General features: G+C 54.8%; 3 protein-coding genes across 5 annotated transcripts; all 3 read right to left on the reverse strand.

The window, feature by feature from the left end:
• Nucleotides 1-210: 210 nt before the first annotated feature.
• LOC104695661 (Golgi apparatus membrane protein TVP23 homolog B-like) lies at nucleotides 211-5,159 on the reverse strand. Of its 2 annotated transcripts, none has more exons than XM_039562389.1 (7): nucleotides 5,090-5,159; nucleotides 4,244-4,326; nucleotides 3,166-3,310; nucleotides 2,941-3,030; nucleotides 2,416-2,547; nucleotides 2,203-2,331; nucleotides 211-1,522 (listed from the first exon to the last, which is right to left on the reverse strand). In XM_039562389.1, the coding sequence occupies exons 1-7, from the start codon at nucleotides 5,090-5,092 to the stop codon at nucleotides 1,490-1,492; spliced, it is 615 nt and encodes a 204-aa protein (XP_039418323.1). In that variant the 5' UTR covers nucleotides 5,093-5,159; the 3' UTR covers nucleotides 211-1,489. The 2 variants fall into 2 exon arrangements, with proteins under 2 accessions (XP_039418323.1, XP_039418324.1); XM_039562390.1 differs by lacking the exon at nucleotides 5,090-5,159 and adding an exon at nucleotides 4,958-5,072.
• A 3,079-nt stretch (nucleotides 5,160-8,238) lies between these two features.
• On the reverse strand, nucleotides 8,239-17,168 carry LOC104695662 (F-box/WD repeat-containing protein 10). Its single transcript, XM_010409596.4, has 11 exons — nucleotides 16,768-17,168; nucleotides 16,547-16,674; nucleotides 15,477-15,605; nucleotides 14,873-14,985; nucleotides 14,275-14,478; nucleotides 13,886-14,007; nucleotides 13,233-13,381; nucleotides 12,229-12,371; nucleotides 11,278-11,436; nucleotides 10,197-10,411; nucleotides 8,239-9,279 (listed from the first exon to the last, which is right to left on the reverse strand). Exons 1-11 carry the CDS (start codon nucleotides 16,859-16,861, stop codon nucleotides 8,438-8,440), a joined length of 2,298 nt encoding a protein of 765 aa, XP_010407898.2. The 5' UTR covers nucleotides 16,862-17,168; the 3' UTR covers nucleotides 8,239-8,437.
• A 2,296-nt stretch (nucleotides 17,169-19,464) lies between these two features.
• LOC104695623 (cytochrome P450 2C5-like) lies at nucleotides 19,465-24,484 on the reverse strand. Of its 2 annotated transcripts, none has more exons than XM_019291912.2 (10): nucleotides 24,409-24,484; nucleotides 23,925-24,114; nucleotides 23,405-23,567; nucleotides 22,927-23,076; nucleotides 22,148-22,308; nucleotides 21,823-21,999; nucleotides 21,582-21,723; nucleotides 21,000-21,187; nucleotides 20,176-20,317; nucleotides 19,465-20,025 (listed from the first exon to the last, which is right to left on the reverse strand). In XM_019291912.2, the coding sequence occupies exons 2-10, from the start codon at nucleotides 24,102-24,104 to the stop codon at nucleotides 19,832-19,834; spliced, it is 1,497 nt and encodes a 498-aa protein (XP_019147457.2). In that variant the 5' UTR covers nucleotides 24,105-24,114; nucleotides 24,409-24,484; the 3' UTR covers nucleotides 19,465-19,831. The 2 variants fall into 2 exon arrangements, with proteins under 2 accessions (XP_019147457.2, XP_010407848.3); XM_010409546.3 differs by having other exon boundaries at nucleotides 23,925-24,109; nucleotides 24,409-24,467.
• Between the last annotated feature and the right edge of the window lie 1,178 nt (nucleotides 24,485-25,662).

Genomic DNA, 25,662 nt, shown 5'->3' on the forward strand with positions numbered 1-25,662 from the left:
CACGGGGGTCTGGGCAGGGAGCACCTGTGAGTGCCCTCAAAGGAGATGAGCCCTGGAGTGACTTCAGCTCTGCAGACCCCCGGGTGACAGGAACTGTGCCAGAGCTGGAGGAACAGCACTGTTTAAATAGACAATAAACCCCTGCTAAAGGCACCTGACAAGGACACGGGCTAGAAATGAAGCTGAGCCATGAACCACAGAAGGGATGTCTGGGCTGGTTAAACAAAGCAGTATTTTAATTTCCATATTTTATAAATAAGTATTTACAAAAGGAAGGTATCAATCCAAAGAGTTGAACAAAGGTACAGCTCCCAGCACTGCAAAGTACAGGGAGAGGAACCAGGTTAATGCAACCCCACAATTCACAACACCCAGGAGTCAAAAAGAAATCACATTCTTCATTTAAAATTCCTCACCCAGAATGTTCAGCACCCACTGCTGTGGAAGCATGAGCTCCAGGGACAGAACCCCATGCGAAGGACTGAGCGCAGATGAGCTCAGAACACACCACTGCCATCCCACTGAGCACTGCAAGCCACCATCCCACAAAAGGCTCTTCCCCAGCTCAGAGCCCTTGGGGAGCTTAAGGACAGCACAGGGCACGGACTGCAGGAAGGGAACACCCTGCCAGTCCCACTGCCTGTGCCCCTGTGCCAAGGGAACTGCTGACCACATCCCCCACGCCCTCCTGGCCTGAGGAAAGGCCCCTCCCAGGACACCCCATGGCCTCGGTGTAACAGGTCAGGCACACAGGGGCCACTCTCACAGCCCCTGGCTGGACCTGGGGGTGCAGCTTTCCCTGGACACTGGTTCTGCTCCTGCCACTCTCTCCAGACAGGCACAGGCCTGCAGGGATTCCCACAGAACCAGGGGTTTGGGATGTTCTCCAGGTCTGTGGATGCTTCAGAAAACCAGGGCCTGCTCACAGGTCACTTTCTGCAGCTGCCATCAGATTTCAGTGATCTTCCCACCAGCTCCATTTCCTTCAGATGCCCCTCACTGCAACCACTCAGCGCCATTCCAGTCACACAATGAGGGATGCAGGGCCAAAAAATCACTCCCTGAACAGAAGCAGCAACAACCTCCAAGAGCAAAACCTGTCCACAACTGAAACTACCTGAGGCACCAAGCGCTGGAGGAGCAGGAGAGTTGCCAAGGGTCAGCTTGTACATGGCTTTTCTGAAGTATCTCCAGCAATTTTCTCTTAACTCATCCAGTCGTTCTAAACCTGTATGAAACTCACGCAGGCGATCTTTTAATTTAAAGTTTAAGCAAATTAATTCTCATTAATCAAACTAAAGAAAGGACTTAAACACAAACTGCTAGTGGAAAATGGAATATAAGTTGCCAGGAGTGTTAACCTCAAGTCTTGCACAATTTATTTACTTCTTTTGATTCACACCTTGTGTGCAGCTCCCAAATTGGTCAGAGCAACCTTCTCTGTTGGTCACTGCTGAGAATCCAGCCTGGCCTGAGGCTCCCACCACACTCAGGATGCTGCTTGGTCCTCTGTAGCCATGGTCTGCAGGAGGCAAAATCAAAGAGGGCGGGAGAACCCTGTGAGTCACTGCTGGGATTTTGGGGCAAAATACTCATTTCTGCCAGAGCCTGGCCTGGGCCTCTGGGTAACCCCTGCGAGGGTAAAAGAATTCAGGAGCAAATCAAGGAGGAGATGGGCTCAGCACAGAGTGCCAAGAAAGGTCCATCAGTGTCTGAGCTTCTGGTCACACTGACAGCAGTAATTCCAGCAAGTATTTGTGAATCCATGGCAGCCAAAACACCTCTGCCAGAGCCATCAATACAGCCAGGAAAAGCAGTCAGCAGCAGTGAAGTGGCACCCTGGAAGTGGAACTGGGGTGGTTGTTCCTGCTGTGTCACAGACCCCTGGCAGGAGGAAACCCAGAGCTGGGGAAGAACAGGAGCTGCTGGGAAGAGCTGGGTGGGAGTGGGAAAGAACACAAAGGGCAGTGGCAGCCCTTTCAGCCATGAGTGTTATTTCCACCAGTCATATTCCAGTAATTCCCAAGGCATTTATCCATGGCACTGGCCAATACCACAGCGCTGCACACGGGGCTGGATGGCAACAATCAGCAGTGCTCTGTGCCTGAACTGACAGGGCTCACATTCCCCAGCTCAAATACCACCTTTTTTCTGTAGCCACCCCTGTTTTTCCCAGGGATTCCAAAGCCCTGGACACCTCACCTGCCGCAGGAACTGCTTCCCAAGGTAGTTGGTTGCCATGCTGGTCAGGTTCTTCCTGCTGCCAACCTTACACCTGATGTAGCCGTAGAGGTTGGCTCCCTGCAGCACCACCCCCATCACCACCACTGCCTGTGACAGGGGGAAAAAGTCACCAGCTGCCACTCCTGGCTCAGACAGGGCCAGATCCACTGTGGAGCTCAGGGAGGGACTCACCAACCACTTCACTTTGAAAGAGAAGAGAGCACTGAAGGCAAAGATCACCCAGATCATCGGGCAGGTGATCAGGCCTAGCCAGAAAATTCGGGACTCTGCTTCAGATGAGGTTTTACCCCCTTGTGCTGACACCTAGAAACAGAGAGGAAATGGAAGTGATCAGGCTGCTCCATCCTACAGATCCATGTCCTTGAAAACAGAGCAGAATCCCCACACTCCCTGGGATTTCCCTCCACACAACAGCTTCCAAGATTAATTTCTACATCACACAGAGACATCTCTGCAACAGAAAGCGTTTCCATTTAAGGGACTCCTTTCAATTTTCTCTCAGAATCACTGGAGGCAGCAGCATCAAAACCTCTTTGAATGCTTGGGGCTAAAAGGGTAAGTTTGGGAAAAATGACATTTCCCGCATGGTTCAGTTATGAAGCTTAGAAACAGCCAAAGGAGTAACTTCCACAACCACCAATTAACAGAGGGTTCATAAACCAGAAACAATTACAAGATTAGAACAAAATCCTTTACCTTCCTGGCTTCAAACACCCAGTGACTTCTGCCATCATCATCCACCTGGTTCCACCAGCGAAGGCCAACCATGAGCCTCCCTGTGACGTTCTGAAAGAGAACCCATGGACTGTGTCACTTCGTGGGACAGGCACAAATAAACTACTTTTTTTGAGACATGAATATCACTGTCAATTATTTTTATACAGCAAGGCAAAGAAAACAAAAAGCACGAGAGGAACTCACCTTTACTGCCCAGAAGTCACAGGACAGGAGGAGGATGATGGTCACCATGCAGGCAATGAAGCTGCTGGTTAAGAGTTCACAGAGCAGATAAACAACTATGGCACTGACTCGGAAGAATAAGTGGAAAAATGACGCCACTGGGTGCCTGGAATGAAGGACAGGACAGTCACAGCTCCTGCAGGCAAGTGACATTGCCAAGGGACCTCCCAGCAACCCGCAGGACAAGGACCAGCACTGTAACATGAACCCAGTGTTCTGAAAATATGGGAAACAACTGCCTGGAAGCTGACACAAGGAAGAGACATCCCACATGCAGAGACAGCCCATGCGCAGGCAGGATCTGGGGTGGGAGGGGACAGGCAGCTTTACCTGGTATTCAGTTTAGGGCAATTTTGGCGTAAATTTAAAAAGGTTCTGACAGAGAAAACTCTCCCGAAGGAACACAGCAGATTTGCCTTTCTTTGTGATTTCAGAGAATCCCAGAATGGGCTGGGAGGGACCTTAAAGCTCCCCTGGACCCAACCCCCTGCCAGGGCAGGGACCCCTCCCAGCAGCCCAGGCTGCTCTGCAGTTCCTCTGCAGCTGCCAGGTTGGAAAGGAGCAGGGGCAGAGCCGAGGTCACCACGGCACGAGGGGATGGACACGGCTGCCTGCGGGATTTGGGCACAACAGGGAAGGAGCAGCTGGACTGAGCAGGCCAGGACATGGAGAGAGCAGGGCACAGAGCACACCTGGGAATGGAGGCTGGGGAGGAGATCATGGACCAGCCCAGAACCAGCTCCTGACACAGCAAGAGCCCCCCTTACACAGAGTTGTATCCCTGTAGTTCCCTTACACCCAGGAATTAAACACAGGTTAAGTGTAAGGGCGCTCAGAAGCAGGAAGGGACAGTTCTACAAATTCCAACAGGGCTTCTGGCAGTGGAGCTCTCAGTTACCCAGAAATTACTCTCCATTACTTCCAAATAAACGAAGAAGGGCTCGGCCATTACATGCTTTGATACAACGTGACAATCCTTCCGTCCCTCCTCCTGGCTCTGCCTGGAGCTCACCCAGGAACTCCCTCTGTCACCACTGACCTTATTTTTGACTTTTTGGATCTCCTGGATACATCATCATCTGCGTCAAAGAGAGACACATCTTCAATGTCATCACTGCTGTCCTGAAGTGGGGAAGCAGAGGCAAAGGCTTACAGGAGGAAAATGAAACCATTTACAACTTCAGCCTGGGACAGTGCTGATTACCCAGAAAATCACAGAGGCAGCTCAGGATCAGAATTCATTTGGGAAGAATGCGAAGATGTAACCACATACAAGCCCACACTGTGATCTGAGAAATGATCAGCAGGCCTCGGTTTTGGTGAGCTGCACCTGGGCTGAGCCCCCCTGAGCTGAGCAGAAACACCGTCTGCTGCCCGGCGTGTAAGGCTTTAACAAACGGCCTGGGACATTTGTTCTTCTTGCCTCAATAACAACCCATGTGGGACGATGTTTTTGTTCCTGAGCCTTCCAAGAGAGCCGCTGCCCAGGACTGTGGCCAGGACGGAAAGCTGCTCTGAGAAGAGCCCCTCTCCTGTGACCGCCCGGATAACCTGCGGTGCCAGGGAGCCCCCGGAGCGCAGCGTGTGTGTCAAACACCGCCGGGCAGCGGCTGCGGGGCCGAGCGGGGGCTGGTGGTGCGGGTGGGCCTGCGGCGGCAGAAGCGCCTCTGTGCCCCGCAGTTCGCCCGGGCCCACGGCCAGGCTCCCGCTCCGGTCCCGCTCCCGGTCCCAGTCCCGGTCCTATAATCCACACCTAGGGCCCCGCTCCGGCCCCTGTCCCGATCCCGGTCCTATAACCCATGCCGCAACCCCTGATCCCAGTCCCAACGCGAATGCCGCTCCCGGTGCCGGTGCCGGTGCCGTGTCCAAGGCCCCGGCCCCGTACCATGGTCAGAGCCGCCACTTCCGCCCCGCCGCGCGCGTCACGGCCGCGGACCAATCGCGGCGCGCCCCGCTCCGTGATCCCGCCCACAGCCCGGTGCGTCACGGCCGCGGACCAATCGCAGCACGCCCCGCCCCGCGACCCGTCTCGGCCGCACCGCCCCCCGCGCGTGCGCGCTGGCGGGCCCTGGGCGCGAGACGTGGCCGGGGCCGTTCCCGTTCCCGCCCAAGCGCCGTGAGGGGAGCGGGGCCCCGAACCGGCACCGCCCGCTCCCAGCCCGGACCGCTTCCAGCCCGGACCGCCCCCGGTGGAATCCCGCCAGCCGCTTCACAGGTCATCACAGGCTGTTGCTGAGAAATACAGTACCACGTAAAAACTCAGTTTAGTTTTTAATAAAGAGAGGTATTTATAGAAGAGGTTATTGCAGCTCTTTAGTAGTGTCTTGCTCCTTTCTGTTCACTGTGTGAAGCATCCAGCCTTTCTGCTGGAATAGCGACACTTCAGCTATAAACAGCACTTGGATGAAGCACGTTCTGTTCGGAGGCACCTGTTGAGCTGTGCAGGCAGAACTGCTGTGACACCAGTGTTGTAAACGAGGCTGAGACTTCTGAAAGGAAAAGCCAACTCGTTTATTTATTACCTGCTGAGAGCGGGAACCCAGGATAAGCCCAGGCTCCGCGCGACAAGCCAGAATAAAACAATCCACCACCAAGACAGTGAGACCCACTGGGCGCTCCCTTGGAGCCCAAGGTCCGCAGGAGGACGCGGTGCAGAGCACCTGGTGGCTTTTAGAGTCTCTGGTGCCACCGGACTGGTGCATTTCTCAATCCTCGTGCTGATCGGTGCCTTCCCTGTTGGCTGGTCGGTCTGTACCTCCGTGCATTCCTCACCAGTCATTTCCAAACAAGTCCGCTTCATTGCTTGGCTCGTTCTCCAATCCCAGTCCAGGGCATCCCTTGTACCCTACGAAGCAATGGACTAGAAAGTTCCTTGTGTTAAACCCATTGGGTCCTTGTTATATCCCCATGCAGGGTTACATCCCAGCATTACACCCGTACAGTCTCACAGCTTCCCTTCAATTAACATGTCCATCTATTCCACCCTCAGCTCCCCTCTTTTATATCTCATTTAAACAGTAATAACCAACACCCTGAAACCAATTCATTTATTACACCAACACGGTAGCATCACAACAGGTGAATATCTACACTTTGGGGAGGGCAAGGACAACCTGAGTGACACCTGCTTGCACCAAAACTACCAAAACTCTCGTGCCAGCCCTCACCTGGCTCTGTGTGCTCGTGGGTGCATTGCATTCTGCATGACCCAGTTTGTTGCAGGTTGTGTCACATGCCTCAGTCCAGGTGCACAGAATGGGTCAGTTTAGTTCAAAGGTGAATAATTAAAGCACTAAAACTGACAGAGAGTAGACTGGATACTAGGAAGGAATTCCTCCCTGTGAGGGTGCCAGGCCCTGGCACAGGGTGCCCAGAGCAGCTGTGGCTGCCCCTGGATCCCTGGCAGTGCCCAAGGCCAGGCTGGACATTGGGGCTTGGAGCAGCCTGGGACAGTGGGAGGTGTCCCTGCCCATGGCAGGGGTGGCACTGGATGGGCTTTGAGGTCCCTTCCAACCCAAACCAGTCTGGGATTCTGTGATTCTATGAGAAACAGCCTCCCCTCAGATACATCTGTGACTTCACGTACCAGGCCTGACATTTTGCCACAGGTTAATTCCCTTCCAGGCCATCTCCAACACCCTCGCCCAGCTTTCCCTCTGCCGAGCTCAGCCAAAGCCGATCACAGAAGGACTTATTCCAGCCCTGCCCTTGCGGGTGATCTCACACCACCACCTTTGCCTGTCACGCCTTCCAAGTACCTCAGCACCCACAGCTGCAGGGAGGTGCTGATTTATCCACTCCAGGCTGAACACAACCCCCTGATCCTCCTCACTTCATCATAGCCAAAAAGGAATCAGCCTTTCCGTGATGTTTTTCCATCAGGCTTGCTTTGGAGACGTTTTCCCCGGGGGTTGTGGCACAGGTTCTGTGGCCGCAGCGGGGCTGGGCTTGTCCTCGTTCCTTGGGAGAAGCTGCCGTCCCGTGGTGGAATGTGAAACCCCTGCCCCTTGTGCCTCTCGCCAGGCACAGGCACCTCGCAGTGACCGTCCCTGTGCCGTGGCACAGATGTGCCGGGCCTCGCCAGCTGCCAGCTGCCCTGGGGTTATTTTTCACTGGCTTCATGCCAGGGTTTGCAAGTCCAAGATGGCATTGAATTAAACAAGCCAACACTAATCACAGCCCCACTATGTGTCAGAGTTTCAGAGATTTTAATTTCAAACCAGAACTGCTGCTGACAGTCCCTCGGCGTGACTGTGGGCAGGATTGGCCTCCCTCAAACCTCTGATGCAACAGATTTCTGGTACACCAGCCCAGATACTCAAAGCTGAACAGCTAGAAGGGCTTTTGTCTTCCTGTTAAGTCCTGAGTATTACTGGAAATCACAAAATCACAGAATGGTTGGGGTTGGAAGAAACCTCAAGGATCAGCCAGTTCCATCCCCCTGCCATGGACAGGGAACCTTCCACAATCAAGGTCATGTAGGCATTTATCCACAGAAATGGGGAACCCCCTCCCCTGCTCTGCATTTCATAGAAATGAAGTTTGAAGCTGCTTTCCACAGGTCCTGGGGCTGGTGCTGTTCCTCCCCAGGGCAGCACTGGAGCTTCCCCTGCTGAACTTCCCCGGGGCTCTGTCAGCTTTGTGTCCAACCTGGTCAGGTCCCTCTGGATGGCAGCACCTCTCTGGGGTTGGTGGCATCTGGGGGCACCCTGCCCATCGTCCGGGGCATTAATTAATGATGATAAACAAAATCAGACCCAGGATCAACCCCCAGTTCCTGGCCTCCAAGCAGACTTTGTGCCACTGATCCCCCCAGCCTACACTCAGCTTTCAGTCCACGCATCTTCAGCTTCTACACTCTAATCGATCCACAAAAGCTCTCATAAGATGTTTTTATTATTGTTCTCACAGGGTTGAGCCCGTGCTGAGCTGTGTTGGTGTCAGACAGTGCCATGTCTGTTAGGAGAGCAGGTTTAGGGAGCTGAATCCAGGAGAGGGCTTAGTCCATTCAGTGCCTTGAGAAACAGCTGAGTATACCAATAGTATTTCTTGGGAAAACTTATAGTGGGGATGTGTTTTACACTTAAAACCACAGGGAGTATACTTAAATATACTAAATATACTTAAATATATATAAATGAATACATCTTTATTTTATACTTCAAGCCACATGGCAGACTCAGCGGGACACCAGAGTTCCCAAGTTGTGGCTGCTGTGGACTCAGGAATCACCTCAGATAAATGTGTTATGCCCAAGTTCTGGAGCAGGTGTTTTCCTCTCCCCAGGAAAGGAATCCACAGGTAGGCCTTTAATTTTCCTTAGCCAGGCCTTCCTTCTGGCTCTTTCCTCAGCTTCCGTGGGCTTTGCCTGCTGTGCCTGATGCTGAGCTGCCTCAGCTGCCTCATGCACCTCCTGCTCTGCTGTCAGAAGCCTGAACCCACTGTCCCTGCGGGAACCATAGGGGCAGGAGCTTAGGGGCTTTATTCCCCTGGGAACTTCATTTCTGATCTGTGCAGCTGTGCCAGGTGTTGGCTGGATCAGCTCCAAGGAAGCTGTGCAGAGATCGATGAGCTGATCCCCATCTTTGGGGCCAGGAGTATCTTTCCCATGGCCACTGGGAGTTTTCCTTTCTCGCAGTGAGCCACAAAACTTGGGACATACAACACAGGGAGCAGGGATGGAGGATTTCACAGTGGGGCTGTGCAAGGAGTTCTGCAGCCTGAGCCGCAGCATTTTGGTTTCAAAGGGTGTTGAGATTTTTGTCACGGTCAGAGAATCACTGTGCAGCCTGGCACGCTGGAGCTGGGCTGCCTGCTCCTCTTTGTGCTGCAGGGGCATTTTGGACATTGGCACCTTCCTCGGGCGGTGTTGCTGTGCTTCCCTGGCCTTTGCAGAGAGCTCAGTGCTGGAGCTGACTCGGGCTGGCTTGCAGGAGCTCTGCAGGGTGCTGATTGTTAAGAGGAACTTGTCAGGGGACATTGGACAGCTTGGGTCTCTCTTGGGCAGCTCAGGCTGCAAAGTGGCTTCTGCCTCCTCAGGTGCAGGGGGAGCAGGGCCCTGTTCGGCATCACCACCTGTATCCAAAAACAAAGCAACACATTTGGGGTTGAGAGGCTTTCCCACACACTGCAGATCATAGAATCAAAGAACCACAGATTAGACTGAGTTGGGAGGAAGCCACAAGGACCATCCAGTGCATCCCCTGGCCCTGCACAGACACCCCAACCATCCCACCCTGTCCCTGGCAGCGCTGTCCCAACGCTCCTGGAGCTCTGGCAGCCTCGGGGCCGTGCCCATTCCCTGGGGAGCCTGGGCAGTGCCCAGCACCCTCTGGGGAAAGAACCTTTCCCTGAGATCCAGCCTGAGCCTGCCCTGGCCCAGCTCCAGCCCTTCCCTTGTGTCCTGTCTTTCACGGAGCAGAGCATCAGCTGCCATCTGATGGCCCGAAAAGCAGGAACCCTTCCTTAGCCCATCAGTTTATCTGCAATACTCAGTTTGATTGTGGAGCTGGAGGATTTGTCATCAAACTGTATTGAATAGCTCTGGCTTAAAACAAAATCACATCACTGTGTTACAATTGAAAAGGTGCCTGGTTCTGTGCAGTCGCCTTTCCCGGCGATGGCAGATCCTGAGTGTAGGTGTTCTCTCACTTTCTCGGGTGTTTCTAATGAATAATTCAAGTTCTGAATCAGCAGCGTGTTTCCAAGCCCGCCAGCTGTGTGAATATGAATACTACTACTGATTTCTCTCTTACTCAGTTGGAAAATGACAGTGCCTGTCTTGAAAAATGTGTTGAATTGACACCAAACCCTTGTAAAAAGGCAGAAAGGTTTCACAGAAGCCTAGAAAATGACTGAACCATTGAAATGGAACAGCACATCTGCTCTCGACAACAGCAGAGAGAACGAATATGGGCTGGGCTGAAGGCAGTGGGTGCTTGGTTTGTAGCTCAGTTTAGAAAAGCCAGAAAAGCAGAGGCTCAGTGTGATACTTTTGGGTCTTCCACGGCTCTTTGATGGCTGGCGAGACCCCGGGGACCTGTCCTGAGGCTCCTGAGCTTGTCGCTGCTCTGCGCTGGCACCCTGGCGCTTCCCTCTCCGGGACTTCTTGTCCTTCACCACCTCTCTGTCAGCGGGTAGGGAATAGTCCCACACCACATCCTCGAACTGCAGCAGCACCACTCTGCTGGGGGAGTTGGTCACCATCCTGGAGAAGGGAGAGGAGAGCCATAAAAGCACAGGAATCATGGACACGGCAGGTCCTGCCTGAGGGGCTCCTGTGCAACACAAAGCCCCGAGGCTCAAACGGATCCGAGAGAATCATCTCTCCTTGAAGGAGTGGCAGCAATTAACCCCATCAATCAGACACTGCACATTTTGACTCGTGCTCTGTGTGAGCTCTCTGGGGCTCTTTTCATTCAGCTCCAGCGCAAAATTAATTTTAAAATAATTAGGATGAAAATTGCCGGCAGCGAACAGAGCAAGATCAGTGCAGTGCTAAAGGACGGAAGCACCTAACTGCAAATGCCATATTATCAGGGGCATTTAAATGTGGATTGGAGTGCTGTGCTATTGTTGGGTGTGGTTGGGCTGGAGTTAATTTCTTCATAGCTGCCGATTTACTGCTGTGTTTTAGTGTGGCCAACCCAGCCTTGAACACACAGCAGTGTTTTACCCATTGCTTCCAGTGGAGCCACCTTTAGTTAGAGGTGCACAAGTGAATGAAGCCGGGAGGATTTCTCATTATTGGCCTTTATAAAGAGGCTGTAGGTCAGGGAGCAGGCAGAGGCACTGTCAGGTATTGGCTTGTTCTCCAACCTCCTAAAAGCTTCTGAATTCATCTTTACAGTTGGGTCTGTATCTTCAGCTGTAGAGAAACAGGAAATTATACATTGCCCAAGAGATTAAGGAGAACTCTTCAGCCATTGTGAGCTAAACCGGATTATTGAAGTAGTTAGTAAGTAGTAGAGCCCTTTAAAAGTTATTTGTGAGAAGGAAAAACACACAGTTCCTTAATTTCAGTGTAATCTACCAAATTTGGGTCAGAGCCTGCTGGCAGCTCTTGTCACCAACCTGTTTCCTGCAACACAGAGAGAAGACAGGGGGTCCCCGCTGCTGGTGGGCTCCAACACTCTGAGGCAGGTTCCAGTCAGGAAGTTGAATATCCGAATGTGTCCATCAGCACAGCCACTGATGACTCTGAGGTACAGGAACTCCAGGGACAGGACTTCCCTGAAAACACATCAGGTGAGGGTTGGCACTTCCATGGTGCTTTCACAAGGAGAAATGGTCAGCGAGCCCTTTTGGCCTGGAGGAGGAGCAGAGCTCTGGCTGAGCCACAGCTTGTGCTGAGGAGTGGATCAGGACATTCCAAAGGCCTGACAGAGAAGTCTCAGATCACTCCACGTCCAAAGCAACAGCCCAGTGCATCCTTCCACTGGACGGTGTCCCTGCCCATGGCAGGGGGTTGGAATGAGGTGATCATAAAGTCCCTTCCAACCCAAACCGTTCTGGGATTCTGTGATTCCATGCTCCCCATAGCAACCATATGGCCATGGCCATCTGCTGCACTTGGAGTTTCAGTTTTATGTCCAGGAAAATCAATGCAAACCATACGATTCTCCAGTTTTCACAGTTGTAGATACAATTAAAGTTTGAGAGAACAGCATAACACACAGTTGGTCAGCATGAAACTGGGCCACCTCTATTGCTGCCCAGGTGATGTGACACCCTGGGGCACTCAGGGGGGATCCTTGGAACATTGCACTGTGCACTCTTTGGTCATCCCTGTTTGTGATAAAGTGTTGTGGGTTTGCATTTCAGGTGGTTCCAGGTCTAAACTGAAAATGCTGCTTGTGACCATGTGGTGCCTGGCAGAGCCTTTGAGACAAAGACTGGCGAAAGTGGGGATATTTCAAATCCTAAAACTGATAATTAAGGCATTTTCTGCTCCTGTAAGAGGCACATTTTTTTTACAGATTCAGTCCACTGTTGAATACAACTTGAAACACATCTGATTCCTACTTGGGATGGAAGAAAGCTATCAGGCATCTCCTAAGTTTTCCCAACATGCTCCATCCCAGGGCATATCCATCGCTGCTCCCTGTGACGAGGTGCCACTGGTCAAAGGACAAGCAGAGAACTGGGCCTTGGTGCCTCTCTAACGTCTGCAAAGGAACAGAAAAAGGTGCAACGCTCTCAGTAATCTGGGTGTAAATGGGTCTGAGGTGTCTTATGGCATCCAGGACACCAGGCTGATAGTGTTTTATAGGGTGTTACTGTGCACCCTATGGATCACTGTGTTTGTGTTACAGTCACTGAAGTGTTCTGGGCTTGGTGCTGCTGCTGAGCTCCTGGCATGGAATTAACATCCCTTTTCCATCCTTATTACGTGTGATAAAGAGATGTTACTCTGCCGAGACCTCTGCGGTCTCTGGAATGTTGTCCCTGGAGGGCAGAGAGGGGCTGTCCTGGCTGTAGGGGAAGGGGCTCAGCTGGAGCTGGGATCTCTGAGATATCTGGGCCATCTCTCAGTTTCTCTGCAGGTAAAGGGCTTCACTCCTCTCCCAGGTGTGGACTGGCACCGATTCTGGACACCTGCTCAGGGAATTCACAGACTCTCAATGCTCCCACAGCTGCCCAGCTGCTTCAGCTCCAGAAGCTGCTTCTGAGAGCAAGTTTCCCATTTGGGGCTGACCCCTGGTGCCTCCAGCCCCAGGTTAGTGAAGCTCTTCCATCATCTCCCCAGGTTTGGAAGGTTTCTATGGGAGCAGAGATGAACAAATCTAAAGAGAGCGAGCAGTGATGGGGGTGAAGCAAATCATACCCTGCCTTAAAATCAACAGCTGGTTGCAAGTCAGTTTTTTAATTATCTGCAGTTTTCTTTATTGGTTTAGACTGATTTGAGGGTTGTTCGGGGGGATTGTTTTCTTTTTTAGAAAGTCTTTGGCAAAAGTGAAACACTGTGATGAACCAGCAGAGAGTTTTGACCATTTAGCACAGAATCATCCACTTCAGAGGAAACTCACCTTGATCAGAGCCCCTGTCTCAGCACTCCAGACCTTCACCAGCCCTTGGTGGCCCCCACTGACCACATGGGTCCCGTCCATCCTCACTGCCCACACAGGGCTGTTGTGCATCAGAGTCCTGACACATTTCCCACTCTTCAGGCTCCACACTGTTGGGGAAAAAGGGAGGAGAATTAAAAATACATCTGCCCCAATGATGAGTGTTGGGAGTACAACACGAATTAAAAAATACTACTGGATTACAGTCACACCTTGTACCTGCAGCTCTGTGAGGAGCTGAGTGTTGGCTTAAAAAGCATAATTGTATGGAAAAAAATTTAAATGTAAAGTCCAAAAAAGGCACATCTTTTTCACCTTTATTCTATAAGGAAACATCTGGCAAAGCTGAAAGTTAATACCACTTGCCCAAGAGTTGGGCTGGCATTGCAGCCTCATAGCCATTAATTCTGAATAAAAGCAGAAATAATGAGAATTTAGGTCCTGACACAATCAGAGACTGTGTGTGTGCATGTGTCCCCAGCTTAGGCTCTCGTGGAAACAGACTCTGCTTTTCACCCTTCCTTGCATCCCCACGCCTGTGTCCCACTCACTCCAACTCCAGGTCTCTGCCCTTATGCTCCCGTGTTTGCCTCTGGCCGGGAGCTGCCTCTCACCTTTCACCATCCCGTCCCCAGCTCCTGACACAAAGTGCTCCTCGTGGGAATCCAGGCAGGTGATGGTCCCGTAGTGACCAGTGAAGGTTCTCACACAGGCGCCGCTGGGAATGTTCCAGTACCTACAGAGCACCGACCCAAGAGACGTGGAACCAGATGAGCTTTAAGATTCCTTCCAACCCAAAACATTCTGTGACTTCGTGGTTATTTCCTATTTAATGTGCCCAACTCTTCTCTCACACACGCTGGGTTAAAGTCAGGAGCTGTTCCACTAAGATGTCAGAGAAATTGGATGATCAAGTCAGGCTTAGCATTAAGTTTTACCCATATCCTACCCTTTCCCCTCTGTTTGCCACGGTTTGGGTGTCCCAGGCACAGCCTCAGCTCACCTGATGCTGAGATCAAAGCTGGTGCTGACCAGGAGCCCTTTGTCCTCACAGAGGCAGAGAGCTCCGATGGGCCCAGCGTGGCCTTGGAGCAGAAGAGGCACTTCCTTCCCTCCTGGCACACGGAGCAGCCTCACTTTTCTGTTGGCAGAGGCAGTGACCACCAAATCCCCACCACTGTAGTGGATTATCCTTGTCCTGTCTGATCTGGAGAGAAGCAGTGGCTGGGGTGAGCTTTAGCTGGCTGCAAGGTCTGGGACAGCATTTCCCTGTGTTTAACTGAGCAGGGTGGGCAACACTGCCGTGGTGGATCCTCTGCAGGGCACCACAACCAGGGTCCCTAAATCTGCACTTCCCCCTTTGTATCAGGGTGGGCTCACAGAGGGGCGAGGGCTCCTCCCAGCCCCATATCCCTTGGGATACATCATGGATCACTAACCCTTATTCCTTTAAAAACAGCTTATCTTGGTATCTTTATTAAAATTTGAGATTTCTTAATGCTGATGCTGAGGAACCTTCTCTAGCCATCCAGGAGGATCTCAGGGAATGGAGCAGCTTTCCTAAAGCTGCTGCTGGCCCCACAGTCGGGCACTCTACTCACTGCTCCATGAGGACACGGATCTTGTAGGAGCCACAGAAGACATTCCTCTCTTCCAGCTCGACCTTGAGAGTTTTCATTTCCTGATAGGCTGTGTGCAGACCGAAATCCTCTGTCTGATGGCAAGAGAAATAAGGAAAAGTAACTCAGGGAGGCAGGAATGCAGCATTATTCCATAGCATTGAGCACACCAGCTCTAGTGAGGAGCCCAGGGCAGACCCAGAGTGTTGCTAAGGAAAACCAGAGTGCAGCAAGTCTCTGCTTAGTCTGGGGTTTTTCCCAGGCCATGTTCTGTGGCATAAATGGAAGCCCTGAGAGCTGCACCCTTTATTCCGTGGGAGGAAGGCCCCTGTCCCCAGGGCTGTGCTGTGACTGGGGACACAGGAGGACGCGGCAGAAGTTTGGGAGTGCCTCCCGAACTCCGTCCCGCGTGGGAAGGTGCTGAGCAAGCCCTGGCCCTGAATCGCTCACCATGGGGCAATCCAAACGCAGGAGTGGGAGAAGCACAAAGCAACTCCAAATTCACTGTGCTGTCTTCTGAGCCCAGTCCTTCCTCCCCAAACACTGAACTGCAGCATCCATGGAAGGCAAACAGCCTCCAACAAACCTTCGATTTACGTCTCTTGTTCTGCTCCTTGTCCTTCACTTCGATGACCTCACCCTCATCATTTAACTGGGGAATTTGCACATCGACTCTTTTAGCATAGCTTGGAATGGTTTTTCTAGGACACAACTCCTGGAATAAACCAAAAGAGGCAACAATTACCGCAGAGCCCAGGCACGCAGGGGTGCTGCTCATCTCCATGGGGTGCTGAGGTTCCCTGCAAAGCTGAGCTGCACACACTGGCTTGTTGTTGAGACCTGGCTTACATTTAGCACTTCATCTATCTAAGGTTTAACTTCTGGTGAAAAATAATTGCTTTTTATTATTTTTTCCAAACTCTAATCTTAAGCTTTTAATAAGCAGCAAAATTTCGAGCTCATCTCGTCTTTGGCAGGCACTCAGTTGATTCAGAATCCAAACTCATTGAGATGAGAGGCTCTCAAAACACCTTGGTCAACACTCAAGATTCATTTTGAGCCTGTGAAATCTTCCCTGAAGCCTTTTTTGAAGGGCAGCACAGAGCTGAGTTTCTGTGCTGCCTTCACAACCCAAAGCATCAGAGGCTCCAGACTGTCTCTTGGGGGATGCCCCTTCACACCTCGCTCGGTCTGTGGCAGGTCCTGCTGGCCAGGACAAGCCTCTCCCTGGAGTTCTGTGTTCCTGTGTTCCAACCACCACCCCCAGCTCCTCACACAGACCTTGCATTTCCCTTGGCCCGTGTGGAGCAAATGGAGCTCATTCCTGAGCTGCCTCGGGAGCTGTTGTAGCTCTGCCCAATCTCCACTGCTGCCAGAAATTTTCATTGTGACCAAACTCTGCTTTCTTGGTGACGAGAAAGTTTGGATCCATTTTTAGAGTCACAGGCTCTCTAAAGGAGAGTAAAAGCCATTCTCTGGTGCTTTCTTGTGACAATGTGAAGTGTCACCTGGCTTTGCTCTGCAGCTGGAGGTAGAAGGGCCATGGCAGATTTGGAGGCAGCCTCTGGCACAAGAATTTCCATGTAGCAGCTTGGGCAGTACCAAAACCCGCTCTTTTTAAAGTGCATAATAGTGGCAGGAGCCCAGGTGTCCCACCTGCAACTGCAGGAGGTCCTTCTGCACTGTGCTCCGACACTCCTTGTCCTCCTGGACCTGCTTGACCAGGAATTCCCAGTGACTATTCACAGCAGAACAGGCATCCAGGGATTTTGGATCCAAAAGCCCTGGGAAGTTAAAGGGACAGATTGGCTAATCCCCACTGGAGACCATTCCTTACCCTTAGGAGAAACCACCCCTGGAAATCAGAGCAGCTTTACCCAGGATGGACATGGACAGCTGGAATGGCAGGAAACGAGTGAAATCCTTGGACTGGCTGTCACTGGAGCGTGACTGGAGAGACGAGGGAACCATGGTGGCATCTGAATCAGCTAAGGACGTAGGTGAGCTGTCCCCTGCATCAGGACCCTCCTGGGCAGGGCTCTCGGTGCTTTGGGGCCAAAAGCACGTTTTGGTGCCTGGCCACCTGGAAAACGGAATTTGCAGTCCGGGAAGTGCCGGAGTTTTGGTGCCATGGACAGCATCGTTGTCAGCAACGCCCTGAAAGAGCTGGGTGGTCTTTGACTCTTCCGCTCATCACTTTGGCACCGTGCGAGTGACGGGACAATGCTGGGAATGCTCCTGGGCTGCAGGACAGCTCACACCAGCGCGGCTGAGGGACAGGGGGACATCTCTTCCCCTCAGCCCTGCCCTGGAGATTGGCGAGGGCTCCTCACTTATGGAAACATCAGGGGGTCAGAGAGCCACGGGACACCGCGGGGGGGCTTGGTGGGGACGCAGTACAGCGGTGTGCTCTGTACTTTGCACCTTCCACCTCCAGCAGTCACCAGCACGGGAAGGCGACAGCCCCAGGCTCCAAGGGGGCACAGCAGAGCCGCTCATGCCAAGGAGGTGGCACCGTTTCACTGAGAACAGGGGGAAACCTGCTCTTCCTTTAGCCACTGCATTTTCATCAGCAGAAGTACGACTGGAGCTGTGACATTGCAGAAGGAAAGGAAGGGACCCGCTCACCTGCCCGGGGCTCCCCGCCACCGCCACCGCCTCGGGGCTGCCCGGCGACAGTTACCGTAATCTCCAACCGCCGCCCTAATGCTGCTAAGAGCCGCGCAGCCGCGGGCACAGCCCCTCAGCAGGCGGCGCCGGGGGATGTCCGGGAGATGGGGGATGTCAGGGGGATGGGGGATGTCGGGGGGATGGGGGATGTCGGGGGATGGGGGATGTCGGGGGGATGGGGGATGTCAGGGGGATGGGGGATGTCGGGGGATGGGGGATGTCGGGATGCCGGGGAATGTCGGTTTAATGGGGGCGATGTCGGAATGCCGAGGGATGTCAGGGTGATGGGGGATGTCAGGGTGATGGGGGATGTCGGTTTAATGGGGGCGATGTCGGGGTGCCGGGGGATGTCAGGGTGATGGGGGATGTCGGGATGCCGGGGGGATGCCGGGGGATATCCGGGCGATGTCAGCAGCCCCTCCGGGATGGGGAGCCGCAGTCAGGGCAGGGCACCATGGAAGCCCCGAGCACAGCTGGGCTGGGCAGTGGCCCAAACGGGTGCGGGAAGCGGGAGCACGAGTGGCCTTTGGACACCGGTGTTTGGTTTTAGACACAGGAACCCAGAGGTCACCCACATCACGGGCACACTGTGATGCAGGCATTTGGGTCGAGATTGTGCAAAGGCTTCGGTCACACGCGTTTTTGGCAGGTGGCTCTGCCTGCCTGCGCTTCCCCACGTTGAGAAAAGAGCTGATTCAGTCATCTAAAGGTCACAAACGCACTGAGCATCAGGGTAAAGGCTGGTTCATCCATCAACTGGGACGAGGCAGGGGATTCACCAGGTCCTTGATCTCACCTACCTCCCACACGGCATAGCCACCTCCCCCAGGACAGAGTCCCTGCTGTCCCCCTCTCCGTGTTTGCAGGAGCAAGGCAAACCCCACCAAAACCAGCTCTGAGAACCCAAATTTCCCCCATGCCCTGAAGTCCCAGGCTTCATAGAGACCCCAAGCCCCACTGCTGACACAACAGCCCTTGCAGCCACCCTCATCCCCAGGCAGGGGGAACAGGAGGGTGGGAGTACATCCCACCCTGCCAGCTCCCCTCAGGACCCCCAGAATGACTCCAGCAGCTGCACAGGATCTGAACTGGCACCTGAGGGCACTTTCTGGAGTTAAATACTGACGTGAAGGAGTCAGAGAAGCACAGCCCAGCACTGAGACACCTTCTGAAAGGTGAGAGAATTGGAATTGTTCAACCTGGAGAAGAAGAGACTCCAGGGAGACCTTAGAGCCCTTTCCAATACCTGAAGAGAACAGATTTCTGTTCCTGAGAGCTGAGAGGGACTTGGGACAAGGGATGGAGTGACAGATCAAAGGGGAATGACTTTGAACTGCCACAGGGCAGGGTTAGATGGGATATTGGGAAGAAATTCCTCCCTGTGAGGGTGGGGAGGCCCTGGCACAGGGTGCCCAGAGCAGCTGTGGCATCCCTGGCAGTGTCCAGGGCCAGGTTGGACAGGGTTTGGAGCAGCCTGGGATAGTGGCAGGAAGTGGAACTGGCTGATCTTTAAGGTGCCTTCCAACCCGAACCATCCTTTGATTTTTTTAATCTCTTCTACTCCCCAGTCAGCCCTCCTGAGCCACAGCCCCTCTGTGCTGCTCCTCAGCCCTTTCCTTGGGAACTTGTGCTCCTTTTCCAGCTGAATCATTCAGCTGCTGCTGGGGCTCAGGTGGCTCTGCCCGCCTGGGAGCCCTCCCCAGGCTCAGAGTGGGATCAGTGTTTGCAAACAAGCAAGGAATTCCTGAGGCGTGTAAGAGTCATTTGAAGACACAGGGGAAAATCAGCTAAAACAAGCCGGGTGATTTCCTGGCTCAAGCTGTTCTGGGAAAGACACCTGGAGCTGAAATCCTGTGTCTGAGAGGTTTGCACTGGGAAGAACTGGAGGCAAGAGGCACCACGAGTGTCCTTATAAACACCAGCATCCCGTTCTGATGGTTATTTTATTGCAGAGCTCTCTGAATCTGTCACCAAACGGAGGGAGCCCCTGCCCAGCCCAGGAGCCCCAGGCAGCCCTGCCATGAGGAACTCAAGCAGCACGGGTGGGGAGGGACGAGGAAAAGCAGTGCTGCCTTCCTCGTTTTCCTGGGATGTGGAGGGAAGGGTTGGGAGCAGGTTGCTCATGGAGCTGGTGGCAGAGGCGCCTGACAGTTCTCAGAGGAGAAACTCCAAGCTCAAAGTGTGGTGGCTGTGCCCTCATGGCCACAGGGCTCGCTCTGGGGTCGGGATGGAGGCACCTGGAGGAGCCTTTCCTTGTCCCGCTCTCCCTGCTTAGGAGGACACTGAGCGTGGAATAGCGAAGAACTTGCCCGGGATCGCCCTCCTCTCTATCTCGAGCCATAGGGAGAACAAATCCATCTCCTTGTGCTCCGTGGCCAGCTGGAAGGTGAAGCTCTGCAGCAGCGTGGTGAGGAAAAGGAAGAGCTCGATGCGGGCCAGAGCCTCCCCTGGGCACATCCGCTTCCCTGGGCACAGAGAGAGGGGGTGACTCCCATGGGGAACGAAGGCACAGGAGCGTGAGCAGACAGCCCGTGGTGAGGGTGGCTCTGTGGTGCCGCTGGGTGTTTGAGCTGGCACTCCTGGGCACGGAGCTGGCAGGGCGGGGCAGCACTGACCTGCTGAGAATGCCATGAAGGCCTCGCGCTTCCTGAACTCGCCCTTCTCATCCAAGAAGTGTCCTGGGTCCACTTTTTTGGGGTTCTCCCACTGGGTTGCATCCGAATGCACAGAGGAAAATACCGGAATAACAGGAGTGCTCTGCGGGAGAGGGATGGGGCAGGGACGTGAGGAGGGACATCAGTACCACGCCGTGGGCTCTGCCGGGTGGGCTTATTCAGGGGGGAGCATCCGGGGGGCACGGGGGAGCTGGGTGTGCACCCCAATGGCCAACCAGGTTCCATGGGGAGGCAGCCTGGAATGATGGCTCTGTGCCACAGGGACAACTAACGTGGGGCTCTGCTGTCCCCAAGGTCCTGCCAGTCTCTGTGCGGCTCATGAGACACAAATTACTGAGTGATTCCCATGGATTTCTGTTCAAACCCCTCTCACTGCCCCAAATCCAAAGGCAGGAGATGTTCCCTCGGCATGGGCTTTGCACACAATGCTCGTGGTCACACCAGGAGGGGTGGCTGTCCCCAGATCTGCCGAGGGAGGCTGGCCTGGCCCTACACCAGGGTGGGCTCCTGCTCCAGCCCTGCCGCCTGTGGTGGGAAGAGCTGTTTGCCAGGATGGGCAAGGAAGGGACACGGGGGGGAGGGCAGGACGGGCAGTGACATTCACCTGCCCCTGCTTCGCTCTGCAAGGTCACTGCCTCTGAGGATTGGGAAAGATGTGGGGCCTTCAGATGTGCACAAACAGTGCAGGGACAAAGGCAAATCTCACTCAAGCCCTGCTGCCACCTCTCCCTTGGGGGCAGAGGCTCCGGGGCCACCCTGTGTACCTTGGGGATGGTGTAGCCCCTGAACAGGACATCCTGCGTCGTCATGCGCGGGAAGTTCTCGATGCGGGTCTTGTGGAAACGCTGCAGCTCGTGGATCACGGCGTTGGTGTAGGGCATCCGCAGCTTGTCCTCTGTGCACGGGGCACGGCCGGTGCCCACCACGGCATCGATCTCCTCCTGGACCTTGGCTGGGGACAGCAGGGGGGGCTGGGTGCCTGCTGTGCAACCTCCCCAGAGTTTCTTCCTGGCCTCCTTGGGCGCTCATGCTAAACACGGGGATGGGCTGGAGGGGGAGCAACCTGGCCTAATCCGAAACAGTCTCTGTCCTCATCCCTCCCTGGATCAGGCAAGCTCAGAGCATCTCCCAGAGGCCGGTGAAGGGCCATCTGCACGGGCAGGGATGGAGCACAGGGAGAAGCACCCGGATCCCCCTGACCTGTGGGAACCTGTGTCCAGCGGCTCCCAACCTTGGGTGACCCCACAGGGTGATTTTGGTCTGCCCCAAAACGGGACCTTCCAGGGCTGGGACTCCCTGCCCCGTGACCTCCTCAGGCACAGAGCAGCTGTGTTCTGCTGCCATACCTTGGATGTGGGGGTGCTTGGCCAGCATCAGCAGGAAGAACACCAGGGTGTTGCTGGTTGTCACCGTCCCGGCACCAAAGAGGTTGAACACTGACATGATCAGGTCTTCTCGGCTGTACATGTTCTCTGGGCTGCCCTTCTCCTGCAAGAATGGGGTGGTGGGGAGGGATTCAGCGTTGTCTGGGTGATATTCCAGGCTGCAGCCAGGCTGGAGGGCAGCCCCCCCTCACAGCCCCGCTACCTTCTCTGCTTTCATCAGGAAACAGTCGATGTAGTCCCGGGGGCAGCTGGAGTCCAGGGTCAGCTGGTGGTACTGCACCTTCTCTCGGATGTGGTCCTTCAGCTTCTGGCAGTCGGCCAGGACCTTCTTGTGAGGCCCCGGGAGGTGCTGCATGATGCTGGGAAAGGTGTTGTACACCTGGGAAGGGAGGGGCACAGCAGGGCTCAGGGTCCTGACAGAGCCTCCCAGCCCTGCCCTCACAGCCGCGCTGTCCCATCAAAGCCAGGGAGCATCCTCAGCCCCCAAGGGCAGCAAACAGAGGGTGCTGAGCACACCAGGCTCCCACCTTGGCCACGGGGGACAGGAAGAAGCTGATGTAGTTCCCAATGGCATTGAGCAGCTCCAGGAAAGCCACGTCAGTGTAGCTGTAGCGGTTTCCGAAGACCACGGAGCAGATCACGTTGGAAACTGCGTATCTGAACATGATCATGGGCTCAAAGGCATTGCCTGCAGCCACACGAGGTGAGAAAACATCAAAAAGTCACCAGTTATTTCTCTGCTTCAAGATAGAAAACAGCCTTTCCTGCTGCTCTGAGCCCCTGGCTTTGAGCCCTGGCTGATCTGTGGGCCTGACAGCCACAGCAAAGAGCCCTCCTGAGCTGTGGGCCTCCTCCATCCTCCTCCCTGCTCCTAAACCCCTCCCAGAGCTTGGGCTGAGGGAAGCAGAGGCAGCTGCAGGAAGCCCCAGAAGATGTGTTGGCACTGGCAGGAGCAGGGTTTGGTTGGAGAGGAGGACATCACCCTGAGAACCCCGAGTCACCAGGGCAGGGTCCTTGCTGTGCATTCCCAGGCCCGCACAGTTCAGTTCCCTATTCCTGGTCCTTTGGCAGGGAATGTTCCTCGCTTGTGGCACCAGTTCAGAGCAGGATCTCCCTCCTGGCCCTTCAGCCGTGGCTGTAGCACATCCCTGCAGCTCCTGGGTGGGATGGGGCTGGATCTCAGCCCTGCCCTGCAAGGATCACCCACACCAGGCCCTGCTAACAGCTCTGGGACCACACGTGTCCTGTTGGGCTCTCGTGTGTCCTCTGCCTGCCACAGGGCCACCAAGGACAGGACCCACGTCACCTTTGAGCTTCGCCAGCACCTCCACCAGGTGCTGAGCCTCCTGCTGCACCTTCTGGGACATGGAGCTCTTCCCCATCCCGAAGTCCCGCAGGGTGCTGAGAGTGAACCTCCGCAGCTCCCGCCACTTCTTCTCATTGTTGGACACAAATCCTGGAGGGACACGGTGGAGATCAGCCCCTGCCCACCCTGCTGCTCCCAGGAATGGGGACCCTGCTCGGAGCCGGGCTGAGGAGCAACAGGGCAATAAGCCAGGGAAGGATGCACATGAGCACAATGTCCATGAAAGATGAGGATCTCTACAGCAACTCAGAACAAAGCTGGAACTGCCTAACTGGAATGAATAAAGTCCTTGGACAAGGGGCTTAGGAGTTGAGAGGTCTTGAAGAGTGGGAAGGGGGCATGTGAGCTCTTGGCTGCCAAGCCCTTCCCTTGACTCGGGAGTGGCCATCTGCTCACCCAGAGAGATCCAGGCACTCACCGTAGTCTTTGGAGAGCTGCATCAGGAGTGGGATCTCAGGTCTGCCCCCAAACTCCTCGGAGTGTCCCACCAGGGCGTCCTTCACCGCCTTGTACCCGCAGAGCACCACCACCGGCTTCAGCCCCAGCCACACAGTGAAGATGGGGCCGTAGGTGCTGCTGAGCTGGGGGGGACGGGGAGCTCTGTGAGCCAGGGTCCCACACCAGTCCCTTTGTTTCATTTCAAACTGGGACTCGAGCCCACAGCACTGGTGGATGCCCAGCAGGGAGGGGAAGTGCCTCCCTCAACGCTGCAACTTCATCCCACTCCCAGCCCTGTCCCTGGGGGTTTTATAAGGTTGATTCTGCTCCCAGTAGGAAGGATTTAGGCAATTGTGGTAGAGATGAGGGAGGGAAGAAGAGAAAAGAAAGGTAGGAAAAGAGTCAGCCGTGGGATTCCCCTTTTATTTTGGCACAGGACATTCCCGCTGTCTGTCCAGCTGGGGCTGGGAATGGGTCCAGTACTGCCGCTTGTCCCTTACCTTCTCGTAGTGCCTGTAGAGGGGCAGGACATCCTTCTGCCACAGGTTGCCCAGGATGGGCCACGGGGCTGGGCCAGGAGGCAGCCGGCTCCTCTTCCTGTCACTCCTCCAGACCAGGAACCACAGGACAGAGAGGACGAGGAGGAGAGTGACGAGCAGCCCGGCCGATCCTGCATCCATCCTCACTGCGCTGCCAAGCAGGGAAAGAACGAGGAAATTCCAGGGAGGAAACTGAGCAGAGGAGAGCGGAGCCCAAACCTGCTGTGTCTGCCCTTCCCTGCCCGGGGCAGGCACAGCCCTTCCGAGCACGAGGGCTCCGGGCTGGCGGGGGACACAGGCGCTGGTTGGTCCCGGCCGGGTGCACTCCTGTCCCCGCTGTGCCGCGACAGAGGCCTCGGGGCCGCCCGGGCACCGGGAGCTCTGCGAGACCCCGCGGGAGCGCTGGGGGAGATGGTGACTGTCCCCTCCCGCACTGCTCAGTCACCTTTGCTCGGTGCTCCCTTCTGGTGGCACTCAGAGGAAGAAGCTGTCACTGTCACTGTCACCGTCCTGGCCAAGCCTTTCATGTCCCTCCAGTCACTGCCCTGCTGGTCATTGCCTTGCTCTCCGGGGCAGTGACCCAGGAAGGGACGTTCTGGTAAACAGAGATAGCTCGGAAGGGGGGGCACTGTGCCTGGCCACACGCCAGCAGGGTGACAATGTTCCATCAAACTCCCTTCTGATGGAAAATGGATCAGAAAACGGAAAAAACACTTTTTTTGGAAAGCTTTTGGGGCTCCTCTTGGGCTTTGGAGGAACATCAGCCCGAGGTGCTGTGGTTGTTTCAGGTGTGGGTTAACTCCTCCCTGGGGTCCTCCAATGTGTGTCTTGCTCTGAGCACCCACACATCTGGCTGCACACGAGCACATCTGGCACGGGCACAGCCACAACACCTCTGGTTGAGAGCACTCACAGCTCAGGTTCAGGCACAGGCCGGTTCCCAGAAAAGGATGGGATTCTTCCTGGAGGAGAAGAGGGAGGAGGTTTGGGTCCATGCTGGTCCCTGCAGAGGAAGGAGCCCCTCAGCAGAGGGAATTCGGTGGTGCTGGCAGAGGGGAGCCTGCGCTGCACCACTCCCCTGGAGCAGAGCATCTCCTGGAGCAGCCAGGGGATGAGGTTCCCCCAGGCTTTGGGGAGCCCACCCAGGCTCCCTGCCCTCCTCCTCACACCCTTCCCATCCAAGCCATTTTTCCAGCTGATTTCCAGATCGAACCTTGGGCATGGAGCAAAGCCACACCCACGGGCTCCCCTGATCCCTTGCTTGGCTTCAGCTCAGCTCAGCGGTGACACTGACACTAAGGCAATTAATGTTATCCTAATGCCACTTTCCCATGGGCATCCCGAACCCTCCAAGGTGCTCTGCTCCCCCAGGGCCTCAGTCTGTGGAACGGAGGACGTGTGAACACCTCTGCAGCACATTCCAGTCTGTCCCCTCTCCCCTCTGCCAGCCCAGGCTGAGGCAGCCCCGGCAGCCACTCACCGTGAGGCCCAGAGCAGTTAATGACTGAGCTGGGAGTATTTTTGGTTGCTCTCAATAATGCAACAGCACTGGCTGAGCGGAGCCTGGCTGTAATTACAAGGCCACTGTCATTTGTCATCACTGTCACCCCGCTCGCTGTGAGGGAGCGCCATGGCAGCACGATGCCAACGCCCCTGTCACAGCCCTGGTGTCGTTTCTGGGGTTTGCTCTGGGCTGCCT

Source organism: Corvus cornix, chromosome 18 (genome assembly GCF_000738735.6).
Source record: "Corvus cornix cornix isolate S_Up_H32 chromosome 18, ASM73873v5, whole genome shotgun sequence".
Taxonomy (NCBI): domain Eukaryota; kingdom Metazoa; phylum Chordata; class Aves; order Passeriformes; family Corvidae; genus Corvus; species Corvus cornix.

What these genes read in the sequence shown, in the direction of transcription:
- LOC104695623 (XM_019291912.2), bottom strand. Translation starts at nt 24,104, where the DNA reads ATGGATGCAGGATCGGCCGGGCTGCTCGTCACTCTCCTCCTCGTCCTC. An exon ending in CAAGCACCCCCACATCCAAG is followed by an intron (nt 21,188 to 21,581) that starts GTATGGCAGCAG and finishes TGCTGTCCCCAG; the next exon opens with CCAAGGTCCAGGAGGAGATC. An exon ending in CTTCATGGCATTCTCAGCAG is followed by an intron (nt 20,026 to 20,175) that starts GTCAGTGCTGCC and finishes CTCTGTGCCCAG; the next exon opens with GGAAGCGGATGTGCCCAGGG.
- LOC104695662 (XM_010409596.4), bottom strand. Translation starts at nt 16,861, where the DNA reads ATGGTTCCCTCGTCTCTCCAGTCACGCTCCAGTGACAGCCAGTCCAAG. An exon ending in AGGACCTCCTGCAGTTGCAG is followed by an intron (nt 15,606 to 16,546) that starts GTGGGACACCTG and finishes GGTTTATTCCAG; the next exon opens with GAGTTGTGTCCTAGAAAAAC. An exon ending in ATCCGTGTCCTCATGGAGCA is followed by an intron (nt 14,479 to 14,872) that starts GTGAGTAGAGTG and finishes GCTTCTCTCCAG; the next exon opens with ATCAGACAGGACAAGGATAA.
- LOC104695661 (XM_039562389.1), bottom strand. An exon ending in GGGTGTTTGAAGCCAGGAAG is followed by an intron (nt 2,548 to 2,940) that starts GTAAAGGATTTT and finishes CTCTGTTTCTAG; the next exon opens with GTGTCAGCACAAGGGGGTAA. An exon ending in GGAAGCAGTTCCTGCGGCAG is followed by an intron (nt 1,523 to 2,202) that starts GTGAGGTGTCCA and finishes TGCCTCCTGCAG; the next exon opens with ACCATGGCTACAGAGGACCA.